Source organism: Dama dama, chromosome 6 (assembly GCF_033118175.1).
Source record: "Dama dama isolate Ldn47 chromosome 6, ASM3311817v1, whole genome shotgun sequence".
Taxonomy (NCBI): domain Eukaryota; kingdom Metazoa; phylum Chordata; class Mammalia; order Artiodactyla; family Cervidae; genus Dama; species Dama dama.
This window is the reverse complement of record NC_083686.1, coordinates 25,954,559-25,969,232: the sequence shown is the minus strand read 5'-3', so window position 1 is coordinate 25,969,232 and position 14,674 is coordinate 25,954,559. Positions and strand designations below refer to the sequence as shown.

General features: G+C 37.0%; 1 protein-coding gene across 2 annotated transcripts; it reads right to left on the bottom strand.

Moving 5' to 3' along the window:
* Positions 1–486: 486 nt before the first annotated feature.
* RCHY1 (ring finger and CHY zinc finger domain containing 1) lies at positions 487–14,600 on the bottom strand. 2 transcript variants are annotated; one of them, XM_061145779.1, is made up of 10 exons: positions 14,443–14,597; positions 14,110–14,157; positions 12,785–12,904; positions 12,453–12,568; positions 6,619–6,697; positions 4,643–4,687; positions 4,475–4,533; positions 4,358–4,384; positions 3,290–3,410; positions 487–1,149 (listed from the first exon to the last, which is right to left on the bottom strand). In XM_061145779.1, exons 1-10 carry the CDS (start codon positions 14,530–14,532, stop codon positions 1,021–1,023), a joined length of 834 nt encoding a protein of 277 aa, XP_061001762.1. In that variant the 5' UTR covers positions 14,533–14,597; the 3' UTR covers positions 487–1,020. The 2 variants fall into 2 exon arrangements, with proteins under 2 accessions (XP_061001762.1, XP_061001763.1); XM_061145780.1 differs by lacking the exon at positions 14,110–14,157 and having other exon boundaries at positions 14,443–14,600.
* Positions 14,601–14,674: the final 74 nt, after the last annotated feature.

Genomic DNA, 14,674 nt, shown 5'->3' with positions numbered 1-14,674 from the left:
TCACCAGTCCCTGAAAAAGTTACACTCTGTGCCACTCTGACTCATCCATACCTACTTTCAAGCACTGAGAAGAAAGAATCCATCCCATTCACAACAAAGATAACCACTGCATACATGAGAAAAACAAGGAAAAAGCTAGTCAAGTATAAGGAACATTAGAATCTGAGGGCAGGAGCTTTCACCTCTATTGTTCCCTGTTGTCTCTATATTGTCTAGAACCACACTCAGCACATAACAGCTGCTCACTAAATACTTGCTGACTGAATGAATAAATTATTCTTTGAAAAAATAATTTTGGGCAACTAAAACAATTTTTTTAAATGTTCATTGTCTTAAGGCTTAGAAGAGTTCTGTTATTTTACATTTTTCCCAATTACTCTTATGGAAGAATACCTCAAAACAAAGAAAAGTGGATTTCTTTTACATCATTAGACTATAATGCTCTGAACCAAAAATAAACAGCATTGAAAAAAACTTCCTATAAAATACTGTTTCAATATATTTTTATTAGCAGTTATTACATCAAAATTCACATTTACAGGATCCAAAGGACTGTCTTAAAAATTCTAAAGTATATGTAACTAGATTTTAACAGTAAGATAGAACATATCCTCATTACAGCACAGCCCTTAAACAGTCAAGGATAATACTGAGAATTAAGTACAGTTCTATCAAGAACTAGAAATGAATTCTGTATGCATAGTGTCATTTAAAACGAAGTACCAAGGAAGTATAAGAAGTCTATGGATGTGAGTTTCAGTGGCAAACATCAATGACTTCCTAACAACTGACACCAAAGAAATTTCCAATCAAAACACAAGAATGGTGCCTTTCATTCAATGTAGAGCTATGATAATTCTATAAAGAGACCCTGAATCCTTAAGTCTTATAATACGCTTTTATGCTGTGACACTAATACAAAACACGTCAACTCTAATGAATAGATTGTGAGGCATTATGACAAAAAGATAGCCTTTTTCTATGAGAAAATCCTGATTTTTCCAGTGCAATATAGGCTGTTCATTGCTGATCTATTGAAATTCTACATCCTCCAGCCTGAGCGGTATTGTAGGATTCACAAATATTACACTTCATGCCTACTATATGGAACTGAACTGTAGATCTTCCATTGCAATCATTGCAGAGAATCTGAAAAGAGATGAATTCAAATTAAGTAAATTAAACCTTATCGATAGAAAGTGGAACTGTCTGTTCAAAATAATTCCTCAAAAATCATATCGAAGAGGTATCTTCCTGGCAGTCCAGTGGTTAAGATTTCGCCTTCTGATGCATGGGGTGCAGGTTTGATCCCTGGTCAAGGAACTAAGATCCCACATGCCTCACCGCCAAATAAAACCAAAACATAAAACAGAAGCAATGTTGTAACCAACTCAATAAAGACCTTAAAACTGGTCCACATCAAAAAATCATTTAAAAAAATTATACTGAAGATGTGAAAACATACATATGTAAGTCTAAACATTTCCATAAATAGAGTATCTTTTATTTGTTCACTGGAAATTCTAAGAGGCTATTAAAGTAGCTCTAAATTTAGAAAATGAAAATATTGATGTGCACTAAGAAGTCTTATTTTAAAAGTTCCCAAATAGCATAAATAGTACAAAAGTTAACATAGGAATAATCAGATCAACACCTATAATTCAAAATAACACACAATTTCATTATTTTTCACTGACACTTAGAAAATTCTTAGTCAACAATTTTTTACATATTTATAATATTTTTGCTTATTAATATATTAAGTTCCTGGTCTTAGATGCCTCAAGAATGAATTAAAGTCCAAAAGAGTACTTTCTAAAGTTGAACAAAGAAAAGATTTTGGTTCATCCCTAAAATGACAGTAAGATGCCACTTAGGAATTAATCTCTTCTTATACTGAGATCTTGAAAAATAAAGAAGGGTGTTAACCTGAAAATAAATCAATACATTACTATGTGAGAAAAGCATTAACTTTAGAAAAGCCACACCATAAGTAGAAAACATCTAAATTTTCTCTAAATTATAATTTGGAAAGTAACTTTTTCTTTAAAGATTTTTCTTTGGACCGTTTTTAAAGCCTCTATTCAATCTGTTACAATACTGTTTATGTTCTGGTTTTCTGGCTGTGAGGCATGTGGGATCTTAGTTCCTCAACCAGGGACTGAACCTGCAGCCCCTGCACTGGAAGGCAAAGTCTTAACCGCTGGAGCCAGGAAGTCCTCCTGAGAATTAATTACGAATATGATCTAAATGTAGAAGGTACTCACTGCCTAGAGTTAGAGGATTAAAGAATGACTGCTAATGGTTACAGAGTTTCCTTTTGGGGTGGAGAAAACATTTTAAAATTGATGGTGGTTTTATCTACAAGAACACACTAAAAACCACTGAACTGTCCATTTTAAATGGACGAGTTGTATGGTATGTGAATTATATCCCAATAAGGCTGTTACTTTAGAAAGTGATCTAAACAGAATATAGCACGCTATAGCCTCTAGTAAAATGTGACACAATTATCAGTATTACAAAAATGATCTTTCATCGACCTAACAATTATCCACATGAATTATGAAATGCTCGTGTAAATTACACAGAAAATAATTTTTATTTGGCTTTGTTAAGGGGTTTTTATCTTTTTGTGTACAAATATCTGAACTGAAGATTTTTGAAAATTTTTATGTCCAAAAATTATTAAAGCACCAGAAAACTATCTACTTTCCAATTCTAATCTGTAAATGAATATGCTATGCTGAGACTAGACAGCAGCACACCTCAACTAATGGAGAAAAGATGATCACTCTCCGCAAGACTAAAGGCACAAAAATACTTACATTTTAGACTGCAGGCTAAGACCAAGTTAAAAAGTCTTAGAATAAAAAGCATAATAAACATTAAAAACCAAAAAGCAATCTTCAAAAAAAAAAAATAAGTAAACATGTTTGCCTTAAATAAAATTTAAAATAATTAAAACATAATCAAAATAAAATAGCAGACCAATAATCCACCTCTACTCAGTTATTATCAATTGACTCTGTTAATAAGTAAATAATTTAGAATGAAGCTTTTGCCTGCCATCTAGTGTTGGCAAGTACTACACAAAGATATTCTTAGATTTTCTTTTTTCCTTTGAGTTCAGAGTAACTAAAATTTAAAGATTATCTGGTTCCTCCCATTAATCATTGCAGTGACGTCAATGCTGAAATAGTACTTTTCAGACAGATTTGAGCAAAAGGGCAAAAATAAACATGACTATCAACAAGGAACCTGAAGTTTAGGCATTGATTCTACTCACATCCACAGTCATGTTCTGATATTCTGAGGGCATAGGAGTCTGTGCTACCTCATCATCCAGTTGTCTCCAGTACCTACTCATATCAAAAGCAGAGTGCATACACAATGGACATCTGTAGCCTCTAGGAGAGATATAAAAGAGTTATTTTCCAAGTATTAAATGGAGAGTGTATCAACCCAGGTATACAAGAACACACATGCTAACTGGTACATAAATCATCTAAGACAAGCATTATTCTATATTTCAAGACCATCTCACAAACCTTTTCAATTAAATCATGTATCATAGGGTATTTTTTAAACCTACTTCTTTTTCCTCAGTTCTATAAAATGGAGAGGAATTTCTGAGCATTCTTTGTAGAATATACATATTTTAAAAACCAATTAAACTGCTTTTTAGCTAAACAACCTCGATTTCTTAATATATTCAAGAAGAGATTGTAGTCTTTAAAAATTATTCAGATCATGCTATTTTCTTTCTAAAAATTCTGAAAATGTTCCCTTTTATCTGGCTCTTAAACTAAACTTTCTGCTCATCAGTTTGCAAAATCAAAATACATTTACACAATTTCTTCTTTTTATCTGCATCTCACTTTAGCATCTTTTCCCCACAACAAAATTAGCATTAGATAAATCTTGGTATGAGTTTTGGATTTTTTTGCCGCTCATCATAGTGGGTCAATACAACAGCTAATAATTTTGTGCAACATGTCTCAGCATTTTTATTTTTTACAATGCTATGACTGTCTCAGGCAGAGACCAAGCTCCCCAATTAGTAGCCAGAGAATGAGAGGTATCTGTCTCAAATTGTAGATGAGATATGGCATAACAGAAACATGAGGACAAAGCCAGAGTCCAGTGTTTCTCTCCCAACGTGCTTTGCCCAATTTAACACTACTCATCTACCCTACCCATCTCAAAGGAAATATCCACCATATCCACACATGGTATAAGTAACTGCGAGGTTTGCCCATTCCCTTCCCCACTTGCCTGCAAAAAAAAAAAAAAAAAAGAAAACAAAAACAGACATCTTACATAACAACTTTTTATAATCCCATCAAACACTCACTCTTTCACCATTTCTTCATAACACGTTCTGAAAGAAAATATAACATTATTTTAATAAAGCAAAAAGTACCTCCACCATTTCCAAACACTTTTGAGGAAAAAAAAACAGTCACTTTACCTATGTAAAAGATGTCCACATGGCAAGACGTGAGCAACGATACGAGATGTGTGAATGTCCTGTAAAAGCAAATAAAGTTGGTGGTTAATTACATGAACACAATATAAATACCCAGTATTTCAAATTCAAAAGGGGATATTTCCAAAGCAAAAAATATTTTAAGCTCACCTCCAAACATATTGGACAATCCTGCCGGGAAACATTTTCAATACACTGTTTAAAAGCAAAATTAAAATTACCAAAAGCTTAACTAGATGGAAACCATATAGCCATAGCATTAATAACAAAAACTAACAAAGGAAACAATACCAACTTACTAAATGTAATAATGAACATTAATATGTTTCCTATATGTCAGACAAGAACTGAACAATAAACTCTCACAACTATTTCAGGCTTTGCACATTACCTGAAACAATGAAACTGCCTAATACATCTTAATTATTCAAATTATCTTCATTTTACAGATAAAGAAATAGTAATAGTTCATATTAAAGAGATTTTACTACATGCCACATGTTAAGTTCATTGCCTGTATTATCTCAATTAATTCCCACAAAACTGAAACACATACAATTATTTACCCCATTTTACAGATGAGGTATTTGAGGCCTGTGCATGCATTCTAGTGTGCTCAGTCATGTCCGAGGCTTTGTGACCCCATGGCCTGTGGCCCGCCAGGCTCCTCTGTCCTTAATATTTTCCAGGCAAGAATACTGGAGTAGGTTGCCATTTCCTTCTCCAAGGGATCTTCCTGACCCAGGGATTGGACCCACATCTCCAGCACTGGCAGGCGGGTTCTTTACCACTGCACAACCTGGGAAGTCCTTTTGAGATCTAGAGAAGCTAAATAACTTCCCAAATTACATGCTATCAAGAAATGGAAATATATGTGTGCTCCAACAGGCTGCCCACTGAGCCTGAGTTCTTAACTTGACAAGACAAGGTCTGATTAGGTGTGAAGAGGTAAGAGAAAGCATCAAGCCATAAATGATACCCAGGTTTTTTAGCAAACACCTGAGTAGATGATACCACCACTTACTAACAGACAATAAAAAATAACCGAGAAACAAAACAAAAATACCACAAGAGAAACTGAGTATATAGTTTTCTAAAGACAACACAGCATATCTAAAGGCAACACACCATAGTTAATCAGCCTAAACGCAAGTCCGCAAAACCAAACCCAAAATTTTATCATCTCCTGCAATCTATTAATAAAATACTTAAAGCCAGGACGAAACTCCTTAGGCGTCATCTTCATTCAGCCCCCATTCTCTCTCCCTTATACTCGTCACTATATTCCCTATTTTCACTATTCACCTCAGTTTCTCTTACTACCTGTATTTTAGGCTAGCTATTATCTAGTAGGGCTTCCCTCGTGGCTCAGTTGGTAAAGAATCTGCCTCCAATGTAGGAGACCCCGGTTCGATTCCTGGGTCAGGAAGATCCCCTAGAGAAGGAAATGGCAACCCACTCCAGTACTCTTGCCTGGAGAATTCCATAGACAGAGCTGGGTAGGCTAACAGTCCATGGGAACGCAAAGAGTTGGACACAACTGTGTGACTAACTTTCACTTTTTCATTATCTATTATCTTTTTAAAAACACCCTCAACAGATTCTCCATTCGCTCAATTCTTGGACACAATCAGTACTGTAAGTGATAGTTTATTAGATTTTCTCCTAAATAATGAAAAATAATTTTTAAAGGGCGTAGGATCATGATATAAAATTTCTACATCCAAGTTAAAAATATTTTTATTGGAAAGGGATACTGAATTATCTAGGAATGCTATATTAACAAAAGGTTACACTGCTCTGTATTTCTCCTGTACCATACATTTTAAAAGCTATCCTCAAAACCAGTTCCAATGATAAGAATCCACAGGCTAATTTAGAGGCTGTCTACATTATACTAATAACTGATGTTAAGTATTCTTACACACTATAGAGAAGAAAAGGGAACTGTAGATCAGATATTCTAAGGTCTGTACTTGAGAACATTTACTTAGTACTGCTTAAAAATAAAAAACAACATGACTATACTCAGTAACATCTGAAAGTTAGCATGCTTTTAAACAAATTAGGATTTTAGCTGTTTTCAAAAATAATACTTTTAAAATCATACAAACTGAAGTGCATACCTTGTGCTTCCCTTGGAGATTCACTGCAAGGCATAAGTTACATTTCAAACAGTGGAAAAAATCTTCCTTCGGACCAATCCTAAAAAAATAACGTGAAAAACAAAAGATTACATATGTTTTTATTACATATTTAACTCATTATATATAAGTTCAGATTCACTATAAACAAAGTTCAAACCACACTGAAGAATATGAGGTGAATCCCTACCTCCCCAACATCACTCCCCAAATGCAAGCACTACAAACAGAATGGTATCTATCCTTCTGAGTGTTTTTTTTCTTCTATAAAACTGCATACACACACACACACACACACACATACAGATACATACGCTTTGAGTTTTATTTTTTACACAAATGGATTCTTTCTATATATCCTGTTTTGCAACTTCTTCACTTAACAGTATTCCTTGAAGAATATTCTATGTAAAAATATATAGACCCACTTTATTCTTCATCAAAGTTACATAATATTAAATGGTATGGATATATATTAATTCTTTAATATTCTTTTATTGATAAAATTTACTATCTTTAGCTAATGTAATGATACAATAAATACCTCTTACAGACATCAGTCAACCTACGTATTGATGATTTTTTACAAAATTCCTAGAAGTGAAACTGCAGGGTCAGAGGGCACGGCATCATCAGTTCTGATACTGCCAAACTGACCTCCAAAGACAGCACTAATTCATACTCCCCCCAACGTGTAACAGCACCCTGTTCCCACACCCTCGCCAACACTGGTTACCTATACGACAAATAAAAACATCACTTTAATTTGGATTTCTCAAATGGTGATACACAGAGCATATTTTACTATTTATGAACCATGTGGACTCCTCCTGGGGATTGTCTGTTCACGTGCTCGGTTCATTTTTCTAACAGGGTATTTGTCTTTTATAATTTTAAAGACGCTCTTTAACTCAAGTATATACTTGATTTACAATATTATATTAGTTTCAAGTATGTAGCATAGTGATTCAGTATTTTTATACATTATACTCCATTTAAAATTACTGCAAAATAATGGCTACCGTTTCCCCGAGCTGCACCACCTGGGAAGCACACTGCTTCCTTATGGCAACTCACTCCAATCAGTCCTGTCCGGTTCTTTCTGACCCCATGGACTATAGCCCACCAGGCTCCTCTGCCCACGGAATTTTCCAGGCAAAAATACTGGAGTGGGTAGCCATTTCCTACTCCGGGGATCTTCCCAAGCCAGGGACTGATCCCATGTCTCTCACATCTCCTGCACTGGCAAACAGACTCTTTACCACTTAGCACCACCTGGGAGGCACAATATATTCTAGTTTGTATCTCTTAATCCTTTACCTCTATATTTTGCCCTCTCTACTTCTCCCTCTCCACTAGTAACCACTAGTTTGTTTTCTATAACTAAGTCTGTTTCTGTTTTGTTATATATATTCACTATTTTTTTTTAAAGATCCCACATACAAGTGTTTGTCTCTGTGACTTCCTTCACTAAGCACAATACTCTTTAGGTCCACCCACAATACTGCAAATGGCAGAATGTCATTCTTTCCTATGGTGAGTAATATTCCAGAGTGTGTGAGAGAGAAGACAGTGTGTGTGTATACACTACATCTTCTTTATTCGTCTGTTGGTGAACACTTGCGTCGCTTCCACACCTTGGCTACTGTAAATGATGCTATTATGAACTCTTGAGCAAATGTACCTTTTTGAATTAGTGTTTTCACTTTTTTTGGATATGTACGCTAGAGTGGGGGGCTTCCCAGGTGGCGCAGGAGACACAAGAGACTCGGGTTCAGTCCCTGGGTCAGGAAGATCCCCTGGAGAAGGAAATGGCAACCCATCCTGCCGGGAAAATCCCATGGACAGAGCAGCCTGGCAGGCTACAGTCCATGGGGTTGCAAAGGGTCGAACAAGACTGAGCACCCAAGTGCACACACACACAGCACCCCAAGAATGGAACGACACATGCTATCATATGGTACGTCTACTTTTAGTTTTCTGGGGAACCTAATTTAAAGGAGTTCTTTACATATCCTGACTTCCCTGGTGGCTCAGATGGTAAAGAATCCATGTGCAATGCAGGACACCAGGGTTTGATCCCTGGGTCAGGAAAATCCCCTGGAGAAGTACATGGCAACCCATTCCAGTATTCTTGCGTAGAGAATCCCACGGACACAGGAGCCTGGTGGGCTACAATCCATGGGGTCACAAAGAGTCAGTCACAACTGAGAGCAACACTTTCATATATCCTAGATATTAATCTTTTTCACTTGTATATATTAAAATTACTTTTTTGGTATGTCAACTATCTTTTTTACATCTTTTATCATACATTCATTTTAATTCCTAGGTAATAAAAAGACATGATATTTCAATTTATAGCTTATGCCTCTTTTTTTATTATTAATTTTTTTGAAGGATAATTGCTTTACAGAATTTTGTTGTTTTCTGTCAAACTTCAACATGAATCGGCCACAGGTATACATATATGCCCTCCCTTTTGAACCTCCCTCCCATCTCCTTCCCCATCCCATCATTCTAGGTTGATACAGAGCCGCTGTTTGAGTTTCCTTAGCCATATAGCAAATTCCCTTGGCTATCTACTTTACATATGGTAATGTAAGTTTCCATGTTACTCTTTCCATACATCTCACCCTCTCCTCCCCTCTCCCCATGTCCACAAGTCTATTTTCTATGTTTCTCCACTGTTGCCCTGTAAATAAATTGTTCAGTACCATTTTTCTAGATTCCATATATATGCATTAGAATATGGCATTTATCTTTCTCTTTCTGACTCACTTCACTCTGTGTAATAGGCTCTAGGTTCATCCACCTCATTAGGACTCAAATGCATTCCTTTTATGGCTGAGTAATATTCCATTGTATATATGTACCACAACTTCATTATCCATTCATCTGTCGATGGACATCTAGGTTGCTTCCATGTTCTAGCTATTGTAAATAGTGCTGCAATGAACAATGGGATACATGTGTCTTTTTCCATTTTGATTTCCTCAGGGTATGCCTCTTATTTTGAAAAAAACTTTTGAAACCCATTGGTCATATACATACTCTCCTATATACTTCTAATACTACAACTTATGATTTTTGTATTTTTCTTTCATCCATTTGAAATCCACCATGTACAGTAAAGGTGGGACAGCTCGTTGTCCCCAGATTCCTCTCATCCCCTTCCTGCACAATAAGAGCTGGGCAGAGGGCTGTACTGGATATAAACTACTTCCCAATCTCCCTGGAAGTGTGAACAGAAGGGACAAAGGAAAATTCTCTCTTGTGCCCCTCGGAGAAAAAAGGGTGTACCTTCCCTTCACCTATTTCCCCCTTTCCACTGACAAGAATATGAGTTCTTTTAAATTGTGTAGACAAGGAAGTATCTTATGGATAGCAGGGCAAAAATAAGAGAAACCTGGGCTTCTGTTTAACTACATGGTTCAGACTTTTCCCTGAGAAACATAAATGTCTTTTTTGAGCCACTTGTTATTTAGCATTTCTGTTACAACATGCTAAAACCATATTCTAATGAATGCACAGAATTTTAGTAATCAATTTTTTGTTTCCCGAATGGATAATCAGTTACCTTAGAACCTGTTCTCCTGATCTGAAATGCCATTTTTGCTATAAATTCGTACGTTAAATATGTGACTGTGTGTGTGCACACACGCACGCACGCACACACACACACAGTTTCTCCCGTTATTTGTCTATTTCTATACAAAGAATATATCATTTAAATTACTCTCTCTGTCATGTTTTGCTTATGTGGAAAGGCAGTCCCCTTGTTCTTCCTTTTCAAAATCTGCTCAGCTCTGTATATTTTCTCTTTCAGATGAAATTTACAATCAGTCTGTCCAATTCCACAGGTAAAACCCTGCAGGAGACTTCCACTACTGCCCAAGACAGAATAACAGACAAGAGACTGGATCTACCCTCTTACCTAAAACTACTACCACACAACCCAAACAAAACATATGAAAACAAGTTTCACTGAACATCAAGGAATGAAAGATAGCAACCTGCGAGATACAGGAAACAAATTAAGCAAGCCCTAAAACTGCCCTAGTTTATTGCCTAGAGCACTTTCAGGCAGTAGGACAAGTTAGAGGAACAAAAGCAGAGCCAGAAAGACTTGCTGAACAAGAAGATGAGCCGAGAATCCAAGGAACCCAAGATTGCTGCAGCTCACAGGACAGAGTATCAGAGAGGACAGAGCTGCACAGGGGAGCCCCTCAAGTATTTAGCAGAATACACATCAGCTCATGCCTGTGAAGAAACCCCCCCAAGGCCACGGCAAGAACCATTCAAGAGAACTAGAAGGAACAGTGTTCAGCACTTAGACACGGTCAGGACCAGTGTTTACTCCCTCAGCCAGACTGGAAAACCTTAGAATTCATGAAGTACTGGACTGAACACTCAGGAAGGTACTGCCGCAGTGGTGAGGAATAATTACTCCTGGAATAAGCACACCTCCAGATCCATCTAACAAATTATAAAAGCAAGTCCCAGAAGTATCAAACTGTTCAAAGTAACAACCACATCCCAAAATAAAGCTCAAGATTTGCAGGAATATGAAAAGCTCCCAACAAGGTAAGAATCACAATGTCTGGTATCCAACAAGGACCAGTCACTCAAAAGGCAGGAAAACCAACTGAAAAAATAACTGAACAATCAAAATCAATCCAAACTGACACAGAGGTTAGAATTAGCAGAGAAGGACATGAAACCAATTATTATCACATTTCACATGCTCAAAGAGTTAACACAGATGTAAAAAATAAAAAAAAGACCCAAGTCAAATTTCTAGACATAAAAACAAGAAAAGGGGGTTTGCTTATGATTGTCACATCTTTTGGTATATTTGTTATCCTTCCTTAAAAACAACCACCTCAAGGGATCTCCCTGGTGGTCCGGTGGTTAAGACTCCAGGCTTCCAACATAAGGGGCATGAGTTCAACCCCTGGTCAGGGAGCTAAGATCTCACATGGCATAGCCAAAAAACAAAACACTACATAAAGACAGAAAGTGATTTAAAACTCTCTAATAGAAACAAAGAGAAAGGACTGACATAGGACACTTGGGGCTCCAACACTGGTAACATTCGAATTCTTAAAAACAGTGGTTTGTTGTATTAGAATACTTTAAAACATACATTTGGTACATATATGCTTCTGGACACATCGTAACACTTTAGGATTTTTAGAAAGAAAAAAATTCCTATATACCAACATGTCAACATTAGCTTGTCAGTGGATGGCTGGACTTAAGACTATTTTATTTTCATTCTTTCTACTTTCCTGTATTATCCAATTCTTAAGCCTATACTGATTTTATCAAAACTTTTGATAATTTTTTCAACTAATTTTCAAAAAGGAAAAATCTACCCTAATTTTCTACCTCAGCTTCCCACAAGCCACTTCATATAAAAGTATAATTCCTACCCCAAATTTAAATAGCCACACAATTGTTGATCGGCTAGTTAAAATGATGAAGGCATGAAGAAACTTGCATGAAGGCATGAAGGACACAATAAACGTAAGGCAATAAACGTAGGGCAATAGAAAGTTTTTTTAACCTTGATTTGTGATGATGGTAACATAGTAGATATATTTGTCAAAAGTTACTGAACATTTAAAACTAATGCATCTCATAAGATGTAATTCTGAAAGTCCTTTGTCCATGGAATTCTTCAGGCAAGAATAGTCGTGTGGGTAGTAGCCACTCCCTGATGTAATTATATTCCAATAAGGTGATTTTTAAAACTATTATTGCTAAGATATATTAGAAATAATTTAAAAAGAACATTTTACATACAGTACCTACAAATTCCACAGTTTTCACAATGATACTGTTTCTTGTCTTTGTCAAACAGATGGCATACACTGCAATAATATTCTCCAAACAATGTGCTACATTCCTCACATGTCTGTTGTGCCTAAAAAACAAAAAGTAACTATAAATATACAACTTACCAAAACATCTTGAATTACTAATTTAAATATCCAGATTTTTTCTTAATGTACATGCGGTTTTATCTTTACATGTTTTCATACAGAGCTAAAGTTGTATTTGCAATATTCTTGATTAAATTTTTAAAACCACCTTAGTACAAATTTAAAAAAAAAAATAGAAATAAGTAATAAAATCTTACATGCTGAATTTTTTCACAGTTTATGCACTGCACTTCCTTTACTTTAAAGCGATCTAGCTGATGATCTTCATTGTTATCATGACACAATCGGCAAGTATAAAGCTTGTCACAGCAAGGTGCCTAATCCCCAGGTGAGGAAAAAAAAAAAAGGTATAAGAAGCAAGACAAGGCAAGTTTGAAATAATGCAAAAAGAAATTTCTTTCCTTCTCCTCCTCCTGGAACAAGGTCAAAGATTACAACCAATGGATCATTTGGTAAGCTGATAACTATACATAACATTTCACTGTTTTCCCATCAACATCTAGGTCTCTACCAACTTGAACACAACCTTGCAGTTCCAAACAGAAGAATTATGAAAGATGGCCATCCCTAAACTGAAAAGTTAATCCCACAATACCCTAAACTCATTCTCAGCATTAAGTAGCAGGCAGGCAATTTCTACTTAAGTACATTGCAGATAAATTCATTTACCAACTTTAACGCTGAAGAATTAAATACTATAATGATTATATTTTAGTCCACTTAAGTTTACCACACATCAACTCTGTGTCTTAAAGTTTGGAGGACACAATAAACGTAAAAGACAGTCCTTGTTTTCAAGACTGGCAAAGACTGCAAGTTGTTCAAGACAAGAAAGTCAACTCTCTCCTTCCTGGACACATGACTGACCAGCTCCACTACTGTTTCCTTGCTGTTACTTGTGGCCAAATGACTTAAATTCTTAGCAACAAAATATGCACAGAATAAAATCAGTGCCTCTCCTGGGCCTACAAGGCATGCCTCTTCCCCCAAGCTCCCTTCTCCCTTTTCACCAGATGAAACGTGGACATGGCAGCAACCCAGCTGATGACTATATGCCCTAAAACATGGTTAACAACACAATAGAGAACATTTGTCCAAGGAGTGGTCATGTGAAACTGCCTCATTACCAAACCAGATCATTCATTCACCTTGAATTGTGAGGTGAGGAGAAATAAACTTTTTATTCTTTAATTCACATTACTACTGGGTCTTTTTGTTACAGCAACTTAGCTTTACCCTAACTAGTACATCAAAATGCCTCTAGGCCAGTAAGCTAACCTTACATTATACTTTCCAGTACACTGTGAACTTGAAGATCCACTCATTTCTGAAGACTTCCTATGCCATGACTTACCATAACATAGTTCATTCCTTCCGCTTACGTTTTTTGCCTGGTAGGCTTAGGCATACTCACGCTAAAATGAAGCTGGCAAGCTGTAAAACTTATTTAATTACTACAGGAGATGAAAGCGTATTTCGAGTCTCCACTCGTTTACCCGCCTTCCATTATTTCATCACACACCTGAAAGTGATCCTGCGAAGGCCAGCACAGGCCCGGGGCTGCCTCTGTCTACTTCCAGCACCGAAAGAATAAATAAATGAACCCCCCGATAAGGTAACCGATGTGCAAGGCCAGGTTTTTGCCAGGCAAGAACTTTGCTTGCAAACTACAACACAAAGGTAGGGCCAACGTTCGTCTTGACAAAACACGCTCTTTACGGCAAGAAGCCAGTCAGAGGTGAAGTTATCCTGACAACAGCTTAGCCCGACAACAAACTTAAGCCCAAGCTTCAGCTCCCGGCCCACTCCACCCCCAGCCCGGCGGAAGCTCTTAAGAGCCCAGTGAAATCGTCACCTTCAGGAGACATCCCCTGTCATAGTGCTCGCAGCCCCGCCGCCTTTGGACTTGCCCGCGGGCGCCATCTTCCCGCGCCGCGGACGCCATCGCCTCCACCTCCCCTCAAACTCCACGACCCCTTCCCCCAGGCCAAAAGCTACGCCCAAAGAAGCAGCGCCGCTCTAGCCCACCCTGTCCCAGGTGCTGCGGCCCCCGGAGCCAAGATGGCGGCAGGGCACGTGACCCGGGG